Source organism: Cherax quadricarinatus, unplaced genomic scaffold (assembly GCF_038502225.1).
Source record: "Cherax quadricarinatus isolate ZL_2023a unplaced genomic scaffold, ASM3850222v1 Contig139, whole genome shotgun sequence".
Lineage (NCBI taxonomy): Eukaryota > Metazoa > Arthropoda > Malacostraca > Decapoda > Parastacidae > Cherax > Cherax quadricarinatus.
In genome coordinates, this window is record NW_027195165.1 from 127,464 (window position 1) to 150,533 (window position 23,070).

The 23,070-nt window shown below is 43.2% G+C and overlaps 1 protein-coding gene across 1 annotated transcript in view; it reads left to right on the top strand.

The window, feature by feature from the left end:
• The first annotated feature begins 2,510 nt into the window (after positions 1 to 2,510).
• LOC138851221 (uncharacterized) overlaps positions 2,511 to 23,070 on the top strand; it is a 35,750-nt gene continuing 15,190 nt past the window's right edge. Inside the window, 9 exon segments of the mRNA XM_070080083.1 lie at positions 2,511 to 2,634; positions 3,094 to 3,314; positions 6,103 to 6,303; positions 6,723 to 7,693; positions 7,696 to 9,869; positions 12,430 to 12,573; positions 16,536 to 18,643; positions 19,826 to 19,971; positions 20,396 to 20,471. Coding sequence (XP_069936184.1) covers positions 2,564 to 2,634; positions 3,094 to 3,314; positions 6,103 to 6,303; positions 6,723 to 7,693; positions 7,696 to 9,869; positions 12,430 to 12,573; positions 16,536 to 18,643; positions 19,826 to 19,971; positions 20,396 to 20,471 — 6,112 coding nt within the window. The 5' untranslated portion in view covers positions 2,511 to 2,563.

Consider the following 23,070-nt stretch of genomic DNA (forward strand, 5'->3'; position numbering starts at 1 on the left):
TGGGTGTTAGTCAACTGGTGTGGGTGGCATCCTGGGTGTTAGTCAACTAGTGTGGGTGGCATCCTGGGTGTTAGTCAACTGGTGTGGGTGGCATCCTGGGTGTTAGTCAACTGGTGTGGGTGGCATCCTGGGTGTTAGTCAACTAGTGTGGGTGGCATCCTGGGTGTTAGTCAACTAGTGTGGGTAGCATCCTGGGTGTTAGTCAACTAGTGTGGGTGGCATCTTGGGTGCTAGTCAACTGGTGTGGGTGGCATCCTGGGTGTTAGTCAGCTGGTGTGGGTCACATCCTGGGTGTTAGTCAACTAGTGTGGGTGGCATCCTGGGTGTTAGTCAGCTGGTGTGGGTCACATCCTGGGTGTTAGTCAACTGGTGTGGGTGGCATCCTGGGTGTTAGTCAACTGGTGTGGGTGGCATCCTGGGCGTTAGTCAACTGGTGTGGGTGGCATCCTGGGTGTTAGTCAACTGGTGTGGGTGGCATCCTGGGCGTTAGTCAACTGGTGTGGGTGGCATCCTGGGTGTTAGTCAACTGGTGTGGATGGCATCCTGGGTGTTAGTCAACTGGTGTGGATGGCATCCTGGGCGTTAGTCAACTGGTGTGGGTGGCATCCTGGGTGTTAGTCAACTGGTGTGGGTGGCATCCTGGGTGTTAGTCAACTGGTGTGGATGGCATCCTGGTCGTTAGTCAACTGGTGTGGGTGGCATCCTGGGTGTTAGTCAACTGGTGTGGGTGGCATCCTGGGTGTTAGTCAACTGGTGTGGATGGCATCCTGGTCGTTAGTCAACTGGTGTGGGTGGCATCCTGGGGGACAAGATTGAGGACTACAATGGAAATAAGGCAGACAGTCCTCGATGACGCACTGACTTTCTTGGGTTATTCTGTTTGGCTAACCCTCCGGAGTTAAAAATACAAACAGAATCTTATCTTATTATTTTTTTACACATCAATCGTCTCCCATTGGGGTATTGGGGCCCAAAAAAGAAACGCTTTAACCGTCACTTGGTTCGCTGTTTTTTTCCTGGTCCTGTAAGAGAACCTTTGAACCTCCATCCTGTTCATGTAACAGAACCTCAGAACCTCCATCCTGTTCATGTAACAGAACCTCAGAACCTCCATCCTGTTCATGTGACAGAACCTTTGAACCTCCATCCTGTTCATGTGACAGAACCTCAGAACCTCCATCCTGTTCATGTAACAGAACCTCAGAACCTCCATCTTGTTCATGTGACAGAACCTATGGACGTCCATCCTGTTCATGTGAAAGAACCTCAGAACCTCCATCCTGTTCATGTGACAGAATCTCAGAACCTCCATCCTGTTCATGTGAGAGAACCTCAGAACCTCCATCCTGTTCATGTGACAGAACCTTTGAGCCTCCATCCTGTTCATGTGACAGAACCTCAGAACCTCCATCCTGTTCATGTGACAGAACCTCAGAACCTCCATCCTGTTCATGTGAAAGAACCTCAGAACCTCCATCCTGTTCATGTGAAAGAACCTCAGAACCTCCATCCTGTTCATGTGAAAGAACCTCAGAACCTCCATCCTGTTCATGTGAAAGAACCTCAGAACCTCCATCCTGTTCATGTAACAGAACCTCAGAACCTCCATCCTGTTCATGTAACAGAACCTCAGAACCTCCATCTGTTCATGTAACAGAACCTCAGAACCTCCATCTGTTCATGTAACAGAACCTCAGAACCTCCATCCTGTTCATGTAACAGAACCTCAGAACCTCCATCTGTTCATGTAACAGAACCTCAGAACCTCCATCTGTTCATGTAACAGAACCTCAGAACCTCCATCCTGTTCATGTAACAGAACCTCAGAACCTCCATCCTGTTCATGTAACAGAACCTCAGAACCTCCATCCTGTTCATGTGACAGAACCTCAGAACCTCCATCTGTTCATGTAACAGAACCTCAGAACCTCCATCCTGTTCATGTGAAAGAACCTCAGAACCTCCATCCTGTTCATGTGACAGAACCTCAGAACCTCCATCCTGTTCATGTGACAGAACCTCAGAACCTCCATCTGTTCATGTAACAGAACCTCAGAACCTCCATCCTGTTCATGTGAAAGAACCTCAGAACCTCCATCCTGTTCATGTGACAGAACCTCAGAACCTCCATCTGTTCATGTAACAGAACCTCAGAACCTCCATCTGTTCATGTAACAGAACCTCAGAACCTCCATCCTGTTCATGTGAAAGAACCTTTGAACCTCCATCCTGTTCATGTGAAAGAACCTTTGAACCTCCATCCTGTTCATGTGAAAGAACCTCAGAACCATCCTGTTCATGTGAAAGAACCTCAGAACCTCCATCCTGTTCATGTAACAGAACCTCAGAACCTCCATCTGTTCATGTAACAGAACCTCAGAACCTCCATCCTGTTCATGTAACAGAACCTCAGAACCTCCATCCTGTTCATGTAACAGAACCTCAGAACCTCCATCCTGTTCATGTGAAAGAACCTCAGAACCTCCATCCTGTTCATGCCACAGCTTAAATATTCCCTTGTTTGCCTTAAGGTTGCACCGCGGTGCAGTGTAATGGGGTAAACATGGAGGACCGTCTCAACCAGATGAATGCAGTGCTTCAGGCGATGCAGAAGACTCTGCAGTGCAATATATGGTGAGTATACACCTGGAGTATACCTGAAGTATACCTGTTGTGTGTTTGTATGAATTAAGAAGAGTAGTAATGAAAATTATTTTTTATGAATGTTTTTAAAATTTCTTCAGGTCCCTGCTGAAGTGGATACATTTCTGTACTGAGACACATCTAATGTGTTGGAATGTGTCTTATAGATCAGTTGGACACATTTCAACTGTTTTTCTAGTGAGATGTATTTGATGCCAAGGTTTACCTGGAGAGAGTTTCGGGGGTCAACGTCTCCGCGGCCCGGTCTGTGACCAGGCCTATAATATAATTATTATGACAGTTATTTTACCAAAACTTATGACCCATGTGGGTTTAGCACTTGGCTCTTATTGTAAGAATAACACCAAGCCTTATATAATCTGTTTTCAGCCTGGATTGTTGAATAATTTGTAATTACTATTCCCATACTTATATAATCTCTGTTTTCAGCCTGGATTTGCTCAATAATCCCCTAACCACCAAATGTGGTCACTCGTTCTGTGGTGATTGTATTCAGCAAGTGGTGAAGGGCCCTCGCAACACGGCCCACTGTCCACTCTGCATGGCCAACATCACCCGCCGATCTCTGGGCCACAACAACAAAATAACCAAACTGGTTGTCCACGTGCGAAAGATCATCGACAGTATCAAGAAAGATTGCTGCTTTGAAGGTAGTTTGATGGTGACTTCGATTTTGGCTGCAATGATTTGCCAAAAACCCACACATATTGAAGGGAGGTCAAAATTTAGAATGGATGGGGTTTAAACTCATGGCAGATGAGTTCTAATTAACAAAAGACACAATACCATGACTGAAAAAATAATGGAAATAAGTCACTTTGACTTTTTTGGGGTAATTAACACGTTTCTCAGCGCTCTTTAGCCCTGGTGGGTTTAACACTTGGTTTTGATTATAATAATAATAAGTACACATGCCTTTGCTTAATTTACAAAGAGGCAAAATTATTTACAAACATTATCACCCAGTCTGCAGCAGGAATTGAACCTGCACACTCGGCATCAGAGGGTTAGAATCCGGCTATGGACTGAGAGAGAATGTTTGTATATGTTACTATGTTTGATAATTGTACAGTGGACCCCCGCATACCGTACGCATCACATAACGTTCAATCCGCATACCGCTCGCTTTTATCGCAAAAATTTTGCCTCGCATACCGCTCAAAAACCCGCTCACCGCTCTTCGTCCGAGACGCGTCCAATGTGCGCCCTTAGCCAGCCTCACATGTGCCGCCGGTGCCATTGTTTACCAGCCAGCCTCCGCGGTAACATCCAAGCATACAATCGGAACATTTCGTATTATTACAGTGTTTTTGGTGATTTTATCTGCAAAATAAGTGACCATGGGCCCCAAGAAAGCTTCTAGTGCCAACCCTACAGCAATAAGGGTGAGAATTACTATAGAGATGAAAAAAAAGATCATTGATAAGTATGAAAGTGGAGTGCGTGTCTCTGAGCTGGCCAGGTTGTATAATAAACCCCAATCAACCATCGCTACTATTGGTGGTACAGCTGCTGCTGCTGCTGCTGTACCACCGTCAGCTGCTGCTGCTGTTGCACTGTCAGCTGCTGCTGCTGCTGCACTGTCAGCTGCTGCTGCTGCTGTACCACCGTCAGCTGCTGCTGTAGTACCGTCTGCTGCTGCTGTAGCATCGTCTGCTGCTGCTGTACCACTGTCAGCTGCTGCTGTAGTACTGTCTGCTGCTGCTGTAGCATCGTCTGCTGCTGCTGTAGCACTGTCAGCTGCTGCTGCTGCTGTAGCACTGTCAGCTGCTGCTGCTACTGTAGCACTGTCAGCTGCTGCTGCTGGTGTAGCACTATTGTTGGTGTGGCTTATTGAGAATACCAAGAAACAATTAACCCCAGAGGATTTGCCACCCAGGATAACCCAAAAAAGTCAGTGTCATCGAAGACTGTCTAACTTATTTCCATTGGGGTCCTTAATCTTGTCTCCCAGGATGCAACCCACACCAGTCGACTAACACCCAGGTGAACAGGGAAAAAGGCCTGCAACTAGTGCTCATATTGGTGAATTTAAAGCCAGCAAAGGTTGGTTTGAGAGATTTAAGAATCGTAGTGGCATACACAGTGTGATAAGGCCTGTTCTGGAAGAAAATACCAAACAGGACCTACAGTACTCAGGAGGAAAAGGCACTCCCAGGACACAGTGTCTCATCAGTCATTGCTGCATCTTCAATAAAGGTAAGTGTCATTTATTCTTCATTTAGTAGAGTAGTACATGCACAATATATATTGTGCATGTACTACTCTACTATTGTGCATGTATCCTTCTCTTTGTGTGTAGGAAAATGTATATTTCATGTGGTAAAAAAAATTTTTTCATACTTTTGGGCGTCTTGCACGGATTAATTTGATTTCCATGATTTCTTATGGGGAAAATTCATTCGCATACCGATCATTTCGCATAACAATGAGCCCTCTTGCACAGATTAAAGTCGCTATGCGGGGGTTACCTGGTTACCTGGAGGTTATTCCGGGGATCAACGCCCCCGCGGCCCGGTCCATGACCAGGCCTCCTGTATTTACGTGTACCTGTACCTCAATAAGCTTACGTACTTACATGTATTGATAATAATGGCAGACACGTTAAACATGTTTTGCAAATAAAAGCCTTTATTGTGACCATTATTTTCATTGTCGCTTAGGGGTTAACCCGTAAACGGTCCAAACGTATATATACTTTTTTTCAACATTTGAAAGTATGTAAAAAAAGTAGATCTTCTTTTTGTTTTTCTACATTTGAAAATGTGTAAAAAACTTTGATCTACCTTTTTTTTTTTTGTTATATTTGAAAATGTGTAAAAAACTTAGATCTACTTTTGTAGCTCTACACATGTGAACGTAGATCTGCTGGGACCGTTTACGGGTTAAACTCACAGCACACAAGTCAATACAGTGGACCCCCGCATAACGATTACCTCCGAATGCGACCAATTATGTAAGTGTATTTATGTAAGTGCATTTGTACGTGTATGTTTGGGGGTCTGAAAGGACTAATCTACTTCACAATATTCCTTATGGGAACAAATTCGGTCAGTACTGGCACCTGAACATACTTCTGGAGTGAAAAAATATCGTTAACCGGGGGGTCCACTGTATTTCAACTTTACGATGGTGTGGCGACAATTACTTTGGAGATAAAACTTAAGATAATTACCCAACATGAAGGTGGGAAGTCCTTAACTTTAATTCGTTTATTCATTTTTCAGTAACGGTATTTCGTTACACTAATTATTTGTTTATTTACTTATTCAGTGATAGTAGTTATTTACTTATTTATCATATATTCATTCTCGACTTACATTATTTGCAACTTACAACGGGTTCGTCAGAACTTAACCAACATTGTAAGTCGAGGACCTCCTGTATGTAAATTTGTCATGATATTTGATGTAACATTTATTGTGGCGTATCTTTCAGTTACCCCATCAAAGTACCGGCCAAGACCTCGACCGGTGATCAGCGCCGAGGAGGATGACTCAGAGAACGAGGAGAATGACGAGCCCAGACGAGGCACTCGCAAGAGAGGCATAACAGATCACTATAACCCAGAAGTCTATATACCTAAGCCTAGAGCACGATCAGCCAAGCAGAGAATCTTAACCTCCAACAGTAACCAAGGTAAGTTATGATATAAACCTTGGTAATGGTTTGTTTTTTTATTAACACATCGGCCATTTCCCACCAAGGCAAGGTGACCCAAAAAAGAAGAAACACCTTCATCATTACTCACCCCATCACTGTCTTGCCAGAGGCATGTCTACACTACAGTTCAAAAACTAACATATCTCCACCCCTCCTTCAGAGTGCAGGCACTGTACTTCTCACCTCCAGGACTCAAGTCCAGCTAACCAGTTTCCCTGAATCCTTAAATAATATTCCATTATTGTAAAGTTTTAGGTCTGGATTTCGATGAGTATTTGGATTTTGGAAAGTATTTCAATTTAGCTGTTAATTATTTTGTACTCACAGGGTAGGTATAGGATGCATAATAGAGATATTATATTAACTAAATTAACTAGATTATTTAATATTTTCAGATGTGAGTGTGCACACAGACAAACCCCAGACACAGGAGTCTGTGGCTGGTATCAACGACCCCAAGAAACCTCTCGCTGTGGATGTCATATCCGAAGAACATTCTTACTCATCTCCGAGCAAACAGGAACCCCAAGCAAGGAAGAGCTTGATACCCTCTTTCACTCGTGGGAGGGGCACTCGCAGCTCGGGCAATGGGCAGCTGTTATCTGGCAAGGCTAAACCTACAAGTGGTGCAAGAGGAAATGCTGCTCCACTGTCAAGAAAACTGACTAAAGACAATGGCAAACCAGTCACCACATATGGCAAGAAAGATACAAAAGGAGATGAACTTATATCTGTGAGTCAGCAGATGGAAGATGCGTTGCTACTCCCTGGGGAACTTATTAAAAGCAACGAGCAGTCTACTGATCATCTTAGTGAAAAACTGGGCAGGGAAAAACCGGCGGACAAGGTTGCAAAATGGCTCTGCAACAGCAGAGAAGTCGGCTTCCAGATAGGAGCCTCACATTCAACCGATACCACTTCCACCACCGATTCTGAATCCTCTCGGGTCTTTAACCAGGCTAAAAGTGTTGCTCTCGGTGATCAAAATTCTCAGCAGGCATCAGGGCCAAATAATTCCAGTATTAAAACAGGTATTAAAAGATTAATTTGCTCAAATAAATCTTCTTCCACATTATCCAACAAAAAAAGTGAAGATAGCTTAGTATCCTCTCTCACTGGTTCGAAAAAGTTCTTCAAATCTAAGACCAATACAGAAAATCTCGAACGTGATTCACCGGACTCTCAGGCTGATATAGAAACTCAGATATTTAATCCCAATGATCTTATTACTGGGACTCCTAGTGATCCTTTTAAATTTATTCCTAGTCAGAAGACACCGGAAAATAGGAAGACTGTAAAAACAGGTCATGGGGTTGGAACAAGAGCTAGAGGGAAGGTGAATGTGAGTCGGGGGTCGAGTGAGGGGCCGGGGGTAGAGGCAGAGGTATACTGGTCATGCAGGGAAGATTTGCCAAAATAGATGATAGTATTGTTAATTCTGATATGAGTGTTAATTCCACTACCCAGAAGCATAGCACGCCCATTGCCAGAGGTGCTAAACACAACCACAATGTTGATCTCAGTGTTATAAAACCACTCGATACTAGCATAGCTTTGTCTCACACGAAGCAAATCGAATCGGTCATCGTACAAAATCATGACGATGATGATGGCCATTACGACTTACCAGATAGTTGTCCTGTTGTCACCAAGAATGAGTTCGATGTCCTCATTTCGGATGCAAAAGACATTGAACGGTGTGATGATGGTATTCATGCTTCGCAACCCAAAGGAGACGGCTTAGTCAATGACGGTAAAGATGAGAACCTAATCTTCATAACTCCTGCTCAAGGTGGTGAAGATTTACCCAATACTAGCAGCAAAGACCAAGGTAAAAAGGTAGTTAAAAAGAGAACTAATGATGAGAGTGTACACGAGATAGGAGCAAAGAAGAAACCAAAGACAAAGAAACAGCAGACTATCTCGAGTGATGATAGTCTTAATAGTAATAACGGTAAATTAAACACTATTAAGAATCCAAAATCCAAAGCTGAAAAAGCTAAAGAGGAAGTGGAAGCGATTTGCTCTATGTTTGAGGATATTGACAACTACCAATTAAATACCTTGTCAGTGGAAGAGGAAGAGAAGAACAAGAAGAATAAAGAGCAGGAAAAAGAAAGAATAATGAGGCAAAATCTCTCTCTAATGGCTCAAACTCATGAAAATACTCATCTCAACAAGACTATTCCATCTTTGATGCCCAAAAGTGAGAAATTGATGCCACCCCCAAAAGCGCCCACTAGAAACAGAAAAGTACGGTTTAACGCTAATGCTTCTGCTAAACCGAGTGAAGTTCCCAGTTATGAGGAGTCTGTGCCATCAACATCAACTAGGTCATCGGGGAAGACCACCATTGCCGACGCTTGCAAAACCTCCCGCAATGTAAGATATGCTTCAGAAATTAAATCGAAGCTAATGGACACCAGTAAAGTCGTTGCTGTCTCGGTTAATGTGAAATATGCCAAGTCGCCTGGATGGTCGCACGTTGAAGGTGCCCGCAGAGATCTGAAAGTCCGGCAGGCGAGTCTTAACATAACAGGAGGTGAACAACGCAGTATCAATGATTCACGAACTGAGGGAGGAACCAGCAGACACTCCATCACTACCCTGGCTTCTTCAGTAGAGACTAATGTGACTATTGATGAAGAAACTCAAGATTTCGATGTTGAACATCTGTCGTCATCTCAGAGTAAGAGAGATCGAGTCAAGAAGTTGAAGGAGATAGTCTCTCAGTTACAAGAAGATGAGAAAGAACAGAATGAAGACAGTAAGAAATCCAGAGGAGATAATAAAGACAGTAAAAAGCCAGATGCACAGCAGAAGTTACTGCTAAATAGAAATATTAACCTCAGCAGAGAGAATCAGTCAGAGCACACTAAACCCTCACTACCATTATGTGCAGAAACAGAGACATTTTGCATTGATGATGACTTTGACACTGGCAAATCTGATGTTAGCATTCCCTCAAAATCTTCCATGAAATCCTTGTCTCGATCATTGTCAACATTGAGTAGGAAGAGAAGCCCTAAATCTATTCCAGTAGAACACAAGGATCAAACTCCTCAAAAACCTGTCAAAATTAAAAGCAAAATTTCAAATATACCAAAACCAGGAAGGAGAACATTTTCCTTGAAAGCTACCACACAAGACCTTCATGTTTTGCACAGCAATGACCCGATTAATGAAGTTGCAAATGTTGAAGAGTGTGCAGTTGACATGGTTCCTGCAGGAGATAATGTGGAAATGTTAGCACTGCAAGGTAACGCTACAGAGGAACTCAAAGACAAGACAACATTCTTACCATCAAATTCAACAGTTGTGAGCAAGCCATGTGTCCCCCATCACACCATAAGCCCCAGTTCCGTACTAGAAGCATCATCCACACCTTTTTTATCCAGACGTGAAGCTATCAAGGATGTTTCCAGTGCGATGTCTCCGATCTCACAGAAATTGTCTTCCAAGATTCCAAACTCTCAGTCTCGCACAGACCGCCACTTACAGTTGGTGCCATTTAAACTAGTGGGTTCACTCTGCTCTAAAAGGTATGTTGAGTAGACAAGTTATTATCAAATCTTAAGCCGCTTTCAAATCTTTCTCTATGTTGATAAAACAAGCTACTTTCAAATCTTTCTATGCATTTTGACTTTTCATGGGGACTGCCTTGCTACTGGTGACAGGCTTTTGATTCCAAGACATAATAGACTGGTTTAATTGTACGTTTAACTGCCTTGATTTTCAATGTTTATTGCAGTTTATCTGCAAACTGTGTGTACACTGCTGTATTAGGTGTACAGTAGAGTAATTCAGTGGTTTTTACTACTTTGTTTTTTTAGATAATCTGGTTTAATGGTCCACTCCTGCAGTCCTCCCTGTTAGTCTGCTGTATGGAAGGTTTACTGTACTCTCTTAAAATCTAGTCTGAATGCCACTTATCACCTTGCTACTGTATATTACTTCTGGCCTTACTGCTTCTAAATAAACATGATAATAATAATAGTAATAATGATAATAACTATCAATAATAATATTAATGCAGTTGAGAATCCTTTATCTGAAATGCCTGAGGCTGTAAGTATTTCAGATTTCAGATATTTTTGTGTTTTCTAATATTTATATATTTGCGAAACCAATCAGAAAATGTCCCTAGGGATCCATGCCCTTTTGTTATTATAATAAAGGACCTGCTGTGGATACTGAAACTGTGGATAGTAGTGAACTCTATAGAGTTCACTACTATCTATAAGTCCTGTACATGCTTATTATAAAGTTTAATTGATAAATTATGCACAATAAATGGAGAATTATAACTTTTTCACTGATGGGAAACACTTCAAGGCTTCTTTAGACTGTAAACAACTTCCACCATAACTTTTTTGCACTTCAAGGCCATTATTGAGAAAAATTAATGGTTATTTTTGTTATTTTCGGGCCATGGTAAACCGCTGATACTGGACCCTCAGATACAGGGGTTCTGTTATTACATATACCTTAAAGCTTCGATTTATAATTTGGTAGGGTGTGCAAAAGAAGAAAATTAAAAGTGAATACAGGAAAGAGTAAGGTTATGAGGATAAAAATATTAGGTGATGAAAGATTGGATATCAGATTGGAGGGAGAGAGTATGGAGGAGGTGAACGTATTCAGATATTTGGGAGTGGACGTGTCAGCGGATGGGTCTATGAAAGATGAGGTGAATCATAGAATTGATGAGGGGAAAAGGGTGAGTGGTGCACTTAGGAGTCTGTGGAGACAAAGAACTTTGTCCTTGGAGGCAAAGAGGGGAATGTATGAGAGTATAGTTTTACCAACCCTCTTATATGGGTGTGAAGCGTGGGTGATGAATGTTGCAGCGAGGAGAAGGCTGGAGGCAGTGGAGATGTCATGTCTGAGGGCAATGTGTGGTGTGAATATAATGCAGAGAATTCGTAGTTTGGAAGTTAGGAGGAGGTGCGGGATTACCAAAACTGTTGTCCAGAGGGCTGAGGAAGGGTTGTTGAGGTGGTTCGGACAAGTAGAGAGAATGGAGCGAAACAGAATGACTTCAAGAGTGTATCAGTCTGTAGTGGAAGGAAGGCGGGGTAGGGGTCGGCCTAGGAAAGGTTGGAGGGACGGGGTAAAGGAGGTTTTGTGTGCGAGGGGCTTGGACTTCCAGCAGGCGTGCGTGAGCGTGTTTGATAGGAGTGAATGGAGACGAATGGTTTTTAATACTTGACGTGCTGTTGGAGTGTGAGCAAAGTAACATTTATGAAGGGGTTCAGGGAAACTGGCAGGCCGGACTTGAATCCTGGAGATGGGAAGTACAGTGCCTGCACTCTGAAGGAGGGGTGCTAATGTTGCAGTTTAAAAACTGTAGTGTAAAGCACCCTTTTGGCAAGACAGTGATGGAGTGAATGATGGTGAAAGTTTTTCTTTTTCGGGCCACCCTGCCTTGGTGGGAATCGGCCAGTGTGATAATAAAAATAATAAATAAGTATTTATATTGTTTGTTACTGAGGTGTTTGGGGCTGGTAACCTATTTTCCCCATTAATACCTGTGTTGTGGCTGTAGGTGCTCTCCTGGACTGTAATGTTTTGGATCTAATTTTATTTTTTGATGATAGAGTGGACTGTGTAATTTTAAATGAGCTCTTTCTCTTCTCTTTTGTTTGTCATTGTCTAACTCTCTTATTCTCTCTTGTATTCACTCCCTATTCTCCCATTTGCTTCTGTATTCTCACCCATCATTCAGTATCTGACACATGATATGGGTGACAGAAATAGGACTCCCTCTCCCATCCCTACTCTCCCTCTCTTCTATTTTTTATCTCATTCACTCTTTTTCTCTCCCTCTCTACCATTTCCTTCCCCCATTCTCTCTTATTCTCTCCTTCTCCCATTCTCTCTTATTCTCTCCTTCCCCCATTCTCTCTTATTCTCTCCTTCCCCCATTCTCTCTAATTCTGTCCCTCTCCCATTCCCTTCCTCACGCCCATTTCTTCCCTCCCTCCTGAAGGTTGTTGTGGAACAAACTACAGTGTGGGAAGGAAGTATGGTGTCATTCCACAATTCCTGATCAATCTTAACCACATGAACCATCCTCTTGAGCATGTTCCTCTTCAACAGTTGCAGAACAGTAGTGGACAGTGTCAATCCCGTTGAATCGGCCGGGGGCGTTGGACGTGACTTTTGTCTGCACACAGTCCCTTGTGAAGTATATCAAGTGCTCATGAAATATATGTCGTTTTTACTCTCACAACAGCAACATACGTGAGTATATCAGCGCATATTTATTCTATTTCGGTTCTGTGGATTCAGAAGACATAATCCTAGCAATACAGTGGACCCCCGGTTAACGATATTTTTTCACTCCAGAAGTATGTTCAGGTGCCAGTACTGACCGAATTTGTTCCCATAAGAAATATTGTGAAGTAGATTAGTCCATTTCAGACCACCAAACATACACGTACAAACGCACTTACTTAAATACACTTACATAATTGGTCGCATTCGGAGGTAATCGTTATGCGGGGGTCCACTGTAATTGAGAAAATACAACAAGGTGATGAATACATGAGGGCCCCACTTTACAGCATTTTGCTAATACATCAGTTGACCCTCAAATTTAGTCGTGCCTTTTCTGTATGCATAACTATTTTTATTATCTATAAAATGTATTGTTAATATTTTTGGGTGTCTGGAATGGTTTAATTGGATTTACATTATTTCCTATGGGAAATATTAACAAAACATACATTTTATAGATAAAAATAGTTTTGCATACAGAAAAGGCACGACTAAATTCGAGGGTCCACTGTACATCAGTTTTCATTTCTAGCCATTGTTTATTTATTCAGACTTGATACAATAAATATACAGTGGACCCCCGGCTTACAATATTATTTCATTCCAGAAGTATGTTCAGGTGCCATTACTGAACGAATTTGCTCCCATAAGGAATATTGTGAATTAGATTAGTCCATTTCAGACCACTAAACATACACGCACAAACGCACTATAATAAATACACTTACATAATTGGTCGCATTGGGAGCTGATCGTAAAGCAGGGGTCCACTGTATTTACCACTCATAAGCTAAAGACAAAAATATTTTAAGGTAAGTATTGTGTGTACTGTGTATGCAGTTTTTAGGCCTGGCTCAATTGCTCACTTAATATATGATAGTGTAAACTTGTTATCAGGCTTTTATATCTGTTTGAAAGTGAGAAAAAGCTGTGATTCAATTTACAGCAATTTTTGTTTTACAGCAGTAGCCTTAACCTGCTGTATAAGCAGGGCCCTCCTGTACAGCAGTAGCCTGGAACCTAACCTGCTGTGTAAGCAGGGCCCTCCTGTACAGCAGTAGCCTTAACCTGCTGTATAAGCAGGGCTCTCCTGTACAGCAGTAGCCTGGAACCTAACCTGCTGTGTAAGCAGGGCCCTCCTGTACAGCAGTAGTCCAGAACCTAACCTGCTGTGTAAGCAGGGCCCTCCTGTACAGCAGTAGTCCAGAACCTAACCTGCTGTATCAGCAGGGCCCTCCTGTACAGTAGTAGTCCAGAACCTAACCTGCTGTATAAGCAGGGCCCTCCTGTACAGCAGTAGTCCAGAACCTAACCTGCTGTATCAGCAGGGCCCTCCTGTACAGCAGTAGTCCAGAACCTAACCTACTGTATCAGTAGGGCCCTCCTGTACAGCAGTAGTCCAGAACCTAACCTGCTGTATAAGCAGGGCCCTCCTGTACAGCAGTAGTCCAGAACCTAACCTACTGTATCAGCAGGGCCCTCCTGTACAGCAGTAGTCCAGAACCTAACCTACTGTATCAGCAGGGCCCTCCTGTACAGCAGTAGCCTGAAACCTAACCTGTTGTGTAAGCAGGGCCCTCCTGTACAGCAGTAGTCCAGAACCTAACCTACTGTATCAGCAGGGCTCTCCTGTACAGCAGTGGCCTGAAACCTAACCTGCTTTGTAAGCAGGTCCCTCCTGTATAGGAGTAGCCTGGAACCTAACCTGCTGTGTAAGCAGGGCCCTCCTGTACAGCAGTAACCTGGAACCTAACCTGCTGTGTAAGCAGGGCCCTCCTGTACAGCAGTAACCTGGAACCTAACCTGCTGTGTAAGCAGGGCCCTCCTGTATAGGAGTAGCCTGGAACCTAACCTGCTGTGTAAGCAGAGCCCTCCTGTATAGGAGTAGCCTGGAACCTAACCTGCTGTGTAAGCAGAGCCCTCCTGTACAGCAGTAACCTGGAACCTAACCTGCTGTGTAAGCAGGGCCCTCCTATAGTGTGAATTTTGATTAAGTGTGAAACTAATTAATGCTAGTTTCCCCCCCAAACTCTTCAGATCATTTGCAAAAATTGTAAATATTTCAAATAGTATGATTTGAGTAGTGCGGCTGTTTCACAGGATTCATTATTCACTCTAAAAATCGAAGCTGGCTGTAAACACACTTCATGACGAAATACAGTGGACCCCCCTGTTTACGATCACCTCCCAATGCGACCAATTATGTAATTGTATTTTTGTAGGTGCGTTTGTACGTGTATGTTTGGGGGTCTGAAATGGACTAATCTAATTCACAATATTCCTTATGGGAACAAATTCATTCAGTACTGGCACCTGAGCATACTTCTGGAATGAAATAATATCGTAAACCGGGGGTCCACTGTATTATTGGGATTTAATAAAACTCTACATCTGTTTATCACCTAGGTAGAGTGACTTGAAAAGGAGGACACTTTCATCATCATTCACTCAATCACTGTCTTGTGAGAAGCATGCTGACATGACAGTTTTAATGACCCACTCAACTGTAACATCCCCATGCATCCTTCAGAGTGCAGGCACTGTACTTCCCACCTCAGTGCCTGCACTCTAGAGGGGTGTGAGGATGTTGCACATCAAAGGGTCATCTGAACTACAGTGTCAAAACACCTCTGACAAGGCAGTGATTGCATGAATGATGGTGAAAGCATTTCTTCTTTTACAGTTCACCGTGCCTCAGTGGGAGACAACCATTGTGTTAAAAAATAAATAAAACCTTGTTCTTCAATGTATATCTTTTGTATTTAAAGTTCTGTATTCCTTGTCTTCTCAAAAGTAAAATTCATATGAATTTACGAACTATGAGCTGTTATTCTGCCTGATATAGCCGAGCCAAATAAATACACCCTTGTATTCGTTTGGTTGATAAATATCACACATGGGTGGCGACGTATACAGGTCCACATCCCTTTATCCAAATCCCTTGGGGCCAGTGTTGTTTAGAATTTTAGAATTTTTCGAAGTTCAGAATGATTCTCAACGCTGTCACGTGGTGGCGTAACCCAGCACTGAGATGACCGATGCTCTGCACTCCACCAAAAACTTTTGGTTTTCGGAACTTTTCCAATTTCAGAATTTTGGATAAAGGGTTATGGACCTGTATTGCAAATACAGGCGCCCCTCTATTTACGATGGGGGCTACATTTTGATGGATTCGACTTATGAACCCATCGTAAGTTGAAAATATCGTAAATCGAATATGAATATGATATTCTAAAAAAACTGAGTACAGAAATGACTGCATCCTCTCCTCACTTAACGTCGGTAAATAAAATCATCACTAAGTGAGGATCACACTATAATGGTAGTGGGTTTGTGTCAACCATCTTTGATAGTGTTTTAATATCACATTTGCACCATTTATAACATTTCTGGTATATTTTTAAATGTTTATACAGCAGTGTACTGTACATTGTAATAAACAGAATATAGGAAATCAGCTCTAATATACATTATTTGGGTATTCATACTGGTCAGAGAGCCCATCGTAAGTCCAAGTCGTCAGTAAACGAGTATGTTGCTAAGTGAGGAGAGGCTGTACTGTGACTAAAGAAATAAACCAATAATTACTGTAACTAAGTACCAGTATTGAAAGGTAAATAAATGACTGCAAGTTAGTGACTTGTCACCTTCATATTGGGTAATTATCTTAAGTTTCACCTCCAAAGTAATTGCTGCCGCACCATCGTAAAGTTGAACCATTGTAAGTCAAGGAGCACCTGTACATGATTATTATCTTCAGGAGCCTACCACAGATGATTAAGTCATGTGTTGTACGTATGTTGAAGCCACAATTCACTTTTTACTTTGCTGATCAACCAGGTTATGACTAAAAAAAATTTACTGCATACTATGTTGTATCATGATTACAAGTCAGATTTATAATCTTGTGGTTTTTATATCTGCAGGGCTTGTACAACTGCAGCCTGTGGTGCCAAGATGCCTCTGGAATCTGCTGAACCTTTGCTGTCTACCAGTAACATTGCTGCTCCAGTTGAACCTAAGAAGCAAGATGTTGGGCCTAGCAATGAAGAACAACAAACTAGCAATCAAGAAGATAGACCTATCAATCAAGAACATAGCACTCAAGAACCTACCAATCAAGAAGAACCTAGCACTCTAGAACCTACCAATCGAGAAGAACCTAGCACTCAAGAACCTACCAATCAAGAAGAACCTAGCACTCTAGAACCTACCAATCGAGAAGAACCTAGCACTCTAGAACCTACCAATCGAGAACAACCTAGCACTCAAGATTTACTTAGCATTCAAAAAAACGGACTTGACCAATATGTATCTAATAATCAACTGTCGTCAAATAAGCATGAAGCCAGGGCCGAGAAAACGACAGAAAACTCCTTTTCCAACGTGAAATTAATGGGGGATTTTAACCAGCTACCCATGATACCCACAGCTGTCCACTCTAACCAGGGGAATGAGGTGGTACCCAGCAGTTACTCCACTGAGGAAATGGATGTAGCAATCCCGCTACCTACTGATAAAATTGATACCCATGTCAAAACTCTGCAGTCCCCAGATACTGGTGATCAGCAGGAAATGCCAGCCTGTGATGTAGACACAGATGCAAATCGGGAAACGTCTGCTAATAAAACACATGACGAGCATGTTGAGGATTTATGTATTGATTTAGCACCATTGGGATCATGCTCTCAGTCATCAGAGATATTGATTGATAATTATGCACTGATGACTTGCAATAATAGTTCTTCAGCATGTCAGACGCAGAACACAGAGAGCAGCCAACAGTCGGCAAGTCTCCTGGCTGATGTTGCTGATGGCAGGATGACACGAGCCAGGCGTGCTTGTTGCGCAAGCGGAAGTGCAAAAGCAGACGAGAAGCCAGCGGAAAAGACCGAAAGGAGATTACAGGGAAACCAAAAAAACAAAGAAAAATGTGCAATAACAAAAACAATTCTTAGCAATGAGTTGGTGGATGTTGAAAAGGAAAATTTAAAAAAGAATGGCAAAATACACCCGGCCATTAATAGACCACGAAGGAAACCTTTACAGTCAGGGCAGCCAGTGCTGGAAAATATCATGTCCCAAGTCATGAAAGATGGCAAGATACCACCCAATGAGAAGGACGAAGTGACTTTAATACAAAGCAGTTTACCCCAGGAGAGTCAGAAAATTGTATCTTTGTTTCCCACAGACTCTGTGAAAAGTTCAAACAAAGGTCAGAGGAACGAAATGATGGCAGGTAGTCCGGCGAAAGATAAAGATTTGGAAGAGACGGATAATGATAGTCCACTGAGAAGTTCATTCGATATGACTAGACGAAAGTTCAAAAGAATTCGTCGGCCATCAACTTCAGGATCCAGCTGTGAGGACAGTGATTTGGAAGTGATCATTCCTCCAGTAAAACGTAAAGCTAAATCCATTTCCAGCAGCGGCAGCAGTAACCAATCCTCTGCGGTTCAGAAGAAACGGAATATGAAAGTTGAGATTGAGCAAGAGTATCCTGTCGACTCTGAGGAGATGAGAGATCTGGAGAGGCTTGACCAAAATGTCTGGGAATTTTTTGGGCACCCAGATGAAGGTATAAATAAAAAAGAAGTCAACCAAAATTCCCACGTCATCGATGATTTGGACTCCAACCAAACGGACCACGACGAGCTTCCACCGGCAACTCTCTCCATCCCCTCTGATGATGAGGAGATGTCCAGCACAGCTGATGTTATACGCAATGTCAACGCTGACATGTTACTAATTAAACAAATGCGTGAGGAAAAATTGAAGGTTCCTGAAGTGACCACTGACATGTCATCGCAGGAATCTGTAATATCCACCAACACAGTCCTCTCTGTTACCACAAATAAATTGTTTACAAAGGTCGATAAATCCCTTACTAAAGCCGAAGCTCTTCTAGATAGAGACGGTATAATGTTTGAAGATCTGTGCACACCTGTAGAGGCAAAGAACAGCTGTGCACCAGACATGAGCAACAGCATAAAACCCAACACAACACCACCAACAAGCAGTAAAGATAACAGAGGTAAATATGTATGTGGGTTTGGAGTGTGTGAGCAAGGGGTCATTTAACAAGGTATGCAGAGGGGAAGTTGGTTACTAGATTTGAGTCCTGGAGGTGGGAAGTACAGTACCTGTACTCTGAAGGATGAGTGAGGATGTTACAGTTCTGGAGGTGGGAAGTACAGTACCTGTACTCTGAAGGATGAGTGAGGATGTTACAGTTCTGGAGGTGGGAAGTACAGTACCTGTACTCTGAAGGATGAGTGAGGATGTTACAGTTCTGGAGGTGGGAAGTACAGTACCTGTACTCTGAAGGATGAGGGAGGATGTTACTGTTCTGGAGGTGGGAAGTACAGTACCTGTACTCTGAAGGATGAGTGAGGATGTTACAGTTCTGGAGGTGGGAAGTACAGTACCTGTACTCTGAAGGATGAGTGAGGATGTTACTGTTCTGGAGGTGGGAAGTACAGTACCTGTACTCTGAAGGATGAGTGAGGATGTTACAGTTCTGGAGGTGGGAAGTACAGTACCTGTACTCTGAAGGATGAGTGAGGATGTTACAGTTCTGGAGGTGGGAAGTACAGTACCTGTACTCTGAAGGATGAGTGAGGTGGTTACCGTTCTGGAGGTGGGAAGGGTACCTGTACTCTGAAGGATGAGTGAGGATGTTACAGTTCTGGAGGTGGGAAGTACAGTACCTGTACTCTGAAGGAGAGTGGGAAGTTCTGGTGGGAAGTACTAGATGAAGGATTGAGTACAGTTCTGGAGGTGGGAAGTACAGTACCTGTACTCTGAAGGATGAGTGAGGATGTTACTGTTCTGGAAGTAGGAAGTACATTGCCAGTACTCTAAAGAATGAGTGAGGATGTTACAGTTATGGAGGTGGGAAGTACACTAGTACAGTGCCTGTATTCTGTAGGATGAGTGAGGATGTTACACTTCTGGAGTTGGGAAATACAGTGCCTGTACTCTGAAGGATGATTGAGAATGTTATAGTTCAGAGGGCCATCTGAACCATGGTGTCATCACATTCCTGAAAGACAGTCACTGAATGATTGATGGTGAATGTATTTTCCTCTTTATGCCATCCTGACACAGCAAATGAGGCTAAAAAAAATTGTCTTGTGCAGAAGATAAAAATCAGTAATAATGGGTATTAATATTTTTTATATTTTCCCTATTTATTGTTGTTTTTCCTGTACAGACGAAGATGTGGATAGTGAAGTGAAGGATGGTGAAGCAGAGGATTGTGAAGCGGAGGATGAGGACGAAGTGGATAATGTTAGCCACAGTAGTGCATACTCTTCCCAGAGTGAAGCAGTCAGTACTCAGAAGCAACAGCAAGTCAAGGTACTACTTCTACATGTACCACTTGACTGGTTAGCCTGAATATTTCCGTCCCCCAGCCACTGTGTCAACCCTACGAGTTTAGCACTTACCCATGAATATAATGTTACGTTCTGTATTTTCATTTGAATATAGTGACTATGAAGTGGGATTGTATTTGTTGGTATTAGTTCTAACTTGTTGGTATTAGATGTGACCAGAATATTTAACTCTTCTCTCATTTTAATTGGTAATTGTTCACTGTTAACTTCGTATCTCACCTCTTTGTTTTTTAAGCAACGAGGGATCTGGACCTCGCTTTCCTCTCTTCTCTCTCCCCTCTCCTCTCCTCCTCCCTCCCTCTCCCCTCAGTTGAACTTTGCTACCTCCCTCTCCCCTGACGCTGTATAATCCCCTACTTGTTTATAATATGCTCTGTCCTCAACAGGATGAGGTTGAAATGCTGAAGGCCAGGGTCCGAGAGCTGGAGGCAGCAATGGTCAAGAAGAATGCTGCTGAAGCAGGTGAGGTGGATAAATTATCTTATGTTGTATAGATTATATTGTATAGATTGTATTATATAGATTGTATTGTATAGATTATATTGTATAGTTTATATTGTATAGATTATACAATAATGTTGCAGTTTTATAACTGTAGTGTAAGCATGCCTCAGGCAAGACAGTGATGGAGTGAATGATGATGAAAGTTTTTCTTTTTCGGGTCACTCTATTTTGGTGGGAAACTGCCGATGTGTTAATTAAAAAAAAGAATTATATGTATAGATTATATTGTATAGACTTTCTCTTAGCCTGGGATACCAAATTTTCAGTTATATAATTGACTGAATGTTCAGTAGGCACATTTTACATAGTTTTTGGGACTTGATGAGCTGTTGGAGTGCGAGCAGGGTAATATTTTGTGAAGGGATTCAGGGAAACCCGTTAGTCGGACTTGAGTCCTGGAGGTGGGAAGTACAATGCCTGCACTCTGAAGGATGGGTTTGGGATATTTGCTGTTTTCAGAAATATATAAGCTGTTGTATCTACGTGCCTCTGGCAAGGCAGTAGTAGTGTGAATGATGGTGAAAGTGTTTCTTTTTGGGTCACCTTACCTTGGTGAGAGATGACGGGTGTGTTAAAAAATAAACAACAGAGTGTGAAATATCTCAAGAAATTGTAATGGCACAATTGTAAACAGCATGGAGGGTTCAAACCCATGGTAAGCCAGTGCTAAGACTAGCAGGCAAGTGTGCTAACCACTGAACCAAGCTCCAAATTCTCTACATAATTTCACACCATACATTTCCCTCAGACATAATATCTCCACTGCCTCCTGGGTGTTTGGAACGGATTAATTGGATTTACATTATTTCTTATGGGAAATATTACAACACGCATGGCTTATGGAGGAAGAATTCTGTTCCACTTCCCCATGGAGATAAGAGGAAATAAACAAGAACAAGAACTAGAAAGAAAATAGAAGAAAACCCAGAGAGGTGTGTATATATATGTTTGTACATGTATGTGTAGTGTGACCTAAGTGTAAGTAGAAGTAGCAAGATGTACCTGAAATCTTGCATGTTTATGAGACAGAAAAAAGGACACCAGCAATCCTACCATCATGTAAAACAATTACAGGCTTTCGTTTTACACTCACTTGGCAGGACAGTAGTACCTCCCTGGGTGGTTGTTGTCTACCAACCTACTACCACAGGATGGTAGTACCTCCCTGGGTGGTTGCTGTCTACCAACCTACTACCACAGGATGGTAGTACCTCCCTGGGCGGTTGTTGTGTACCAACCTACTACCACAGGATGGTAGTACCTCCCTGGATGGTTGCTGTCTACCAGCCTACTACCACAGGACGGTAGTACCTCCCTGGGTGGTTGCTGTCTACCAACCTACTACCACAGGACAGTAGTACCTCCCTGGGAGGTTGCTGTCTACCAACCTACTACCACAGGATGGTAGTACCTCCCTGGGTGGTTGCTGTCTACCAACCTACTACCACAGGACGGTAGTATCTCCCTGGGTGGTTGCTATCTACCAACCTACTACCACAGGACAGTAGTACCTCCCTGGGTGGTTGCTGTCTACCAACCTACTACCACAGGATGGTAGTACCTCCCTGGGTGGTTGTTGTCTACCAACCTACTACCACAGGACAGTAGTACCTCCCTGGGAGGTTGCTGTCTACCAACCTACTACCACAGGACGGTAGTACCTCCCTGGGTGGTTGCTGTCTTCCAGCCTACTACCACAGGACAGTAGTACCTCCCTGGGTGGTTGTTGTCTACCAACCTACTACCACAGGATGGTAGTACCTCCCTGGGTGGTTGCTGTCTACCAACCTACTACCACAGGACGGTAGTACCTCCCTGGGTGGTTGCTGTCTACCAACCTACTACCACAGGACGGTAGTACCTCCCTGGGTGGTTGCTGTCTACCAACCTACTACCACAGGACGGTAGTACCTCCCTGAGTGGTTGCTGTCTACCAACCTACTACCACAGGACGGTAGTACCTCCCTGGGTGGTTGCTGTATACCAACCTACTACCACAGGACGGTAGTACCTCTCTGGGTGGTTGCTGTCTACCAACCTACTACCACAGGACAGTAGTACCTCCCTGGGTGGTTGTTGTCTACCAACCTACTACCACAGGATGGTAGTACCTCCCTGGGTGGTTGCTGTCTACCAACCTACTACCACAGGATGGTAGTACCTCCCTGGGTGGTTGCTGTCTACCAACCTACTACCACAGGACGGTAGTACCTCCCTGGGAGGTTGCTGTCTACCAACCTACTACCACAGGACGGTAGTACCTCCCAGGGTAGTTGGTGTCTACCAACCTACTACCACAGGACGGTAGTACTTCCCTGGGTGGTTGCTGTCTACCAACCTACTACCACAGGACAGTAGTACATCCCTGGGTGGTTGTTGTCTATCAACCTACTACCACAGGATGGTAGTACCTCCCTGGGTGGTTGCTGTCTACCAACCGACTACCACAGGACGGTAGTACCTCCCTGGGTGGTTGCTGTCTACCAACCTACTACCACAGGATGGTAGTACCTCCCTGGGAGGTTGCTGTCTACCAACCTACTACCACAGGACGGTA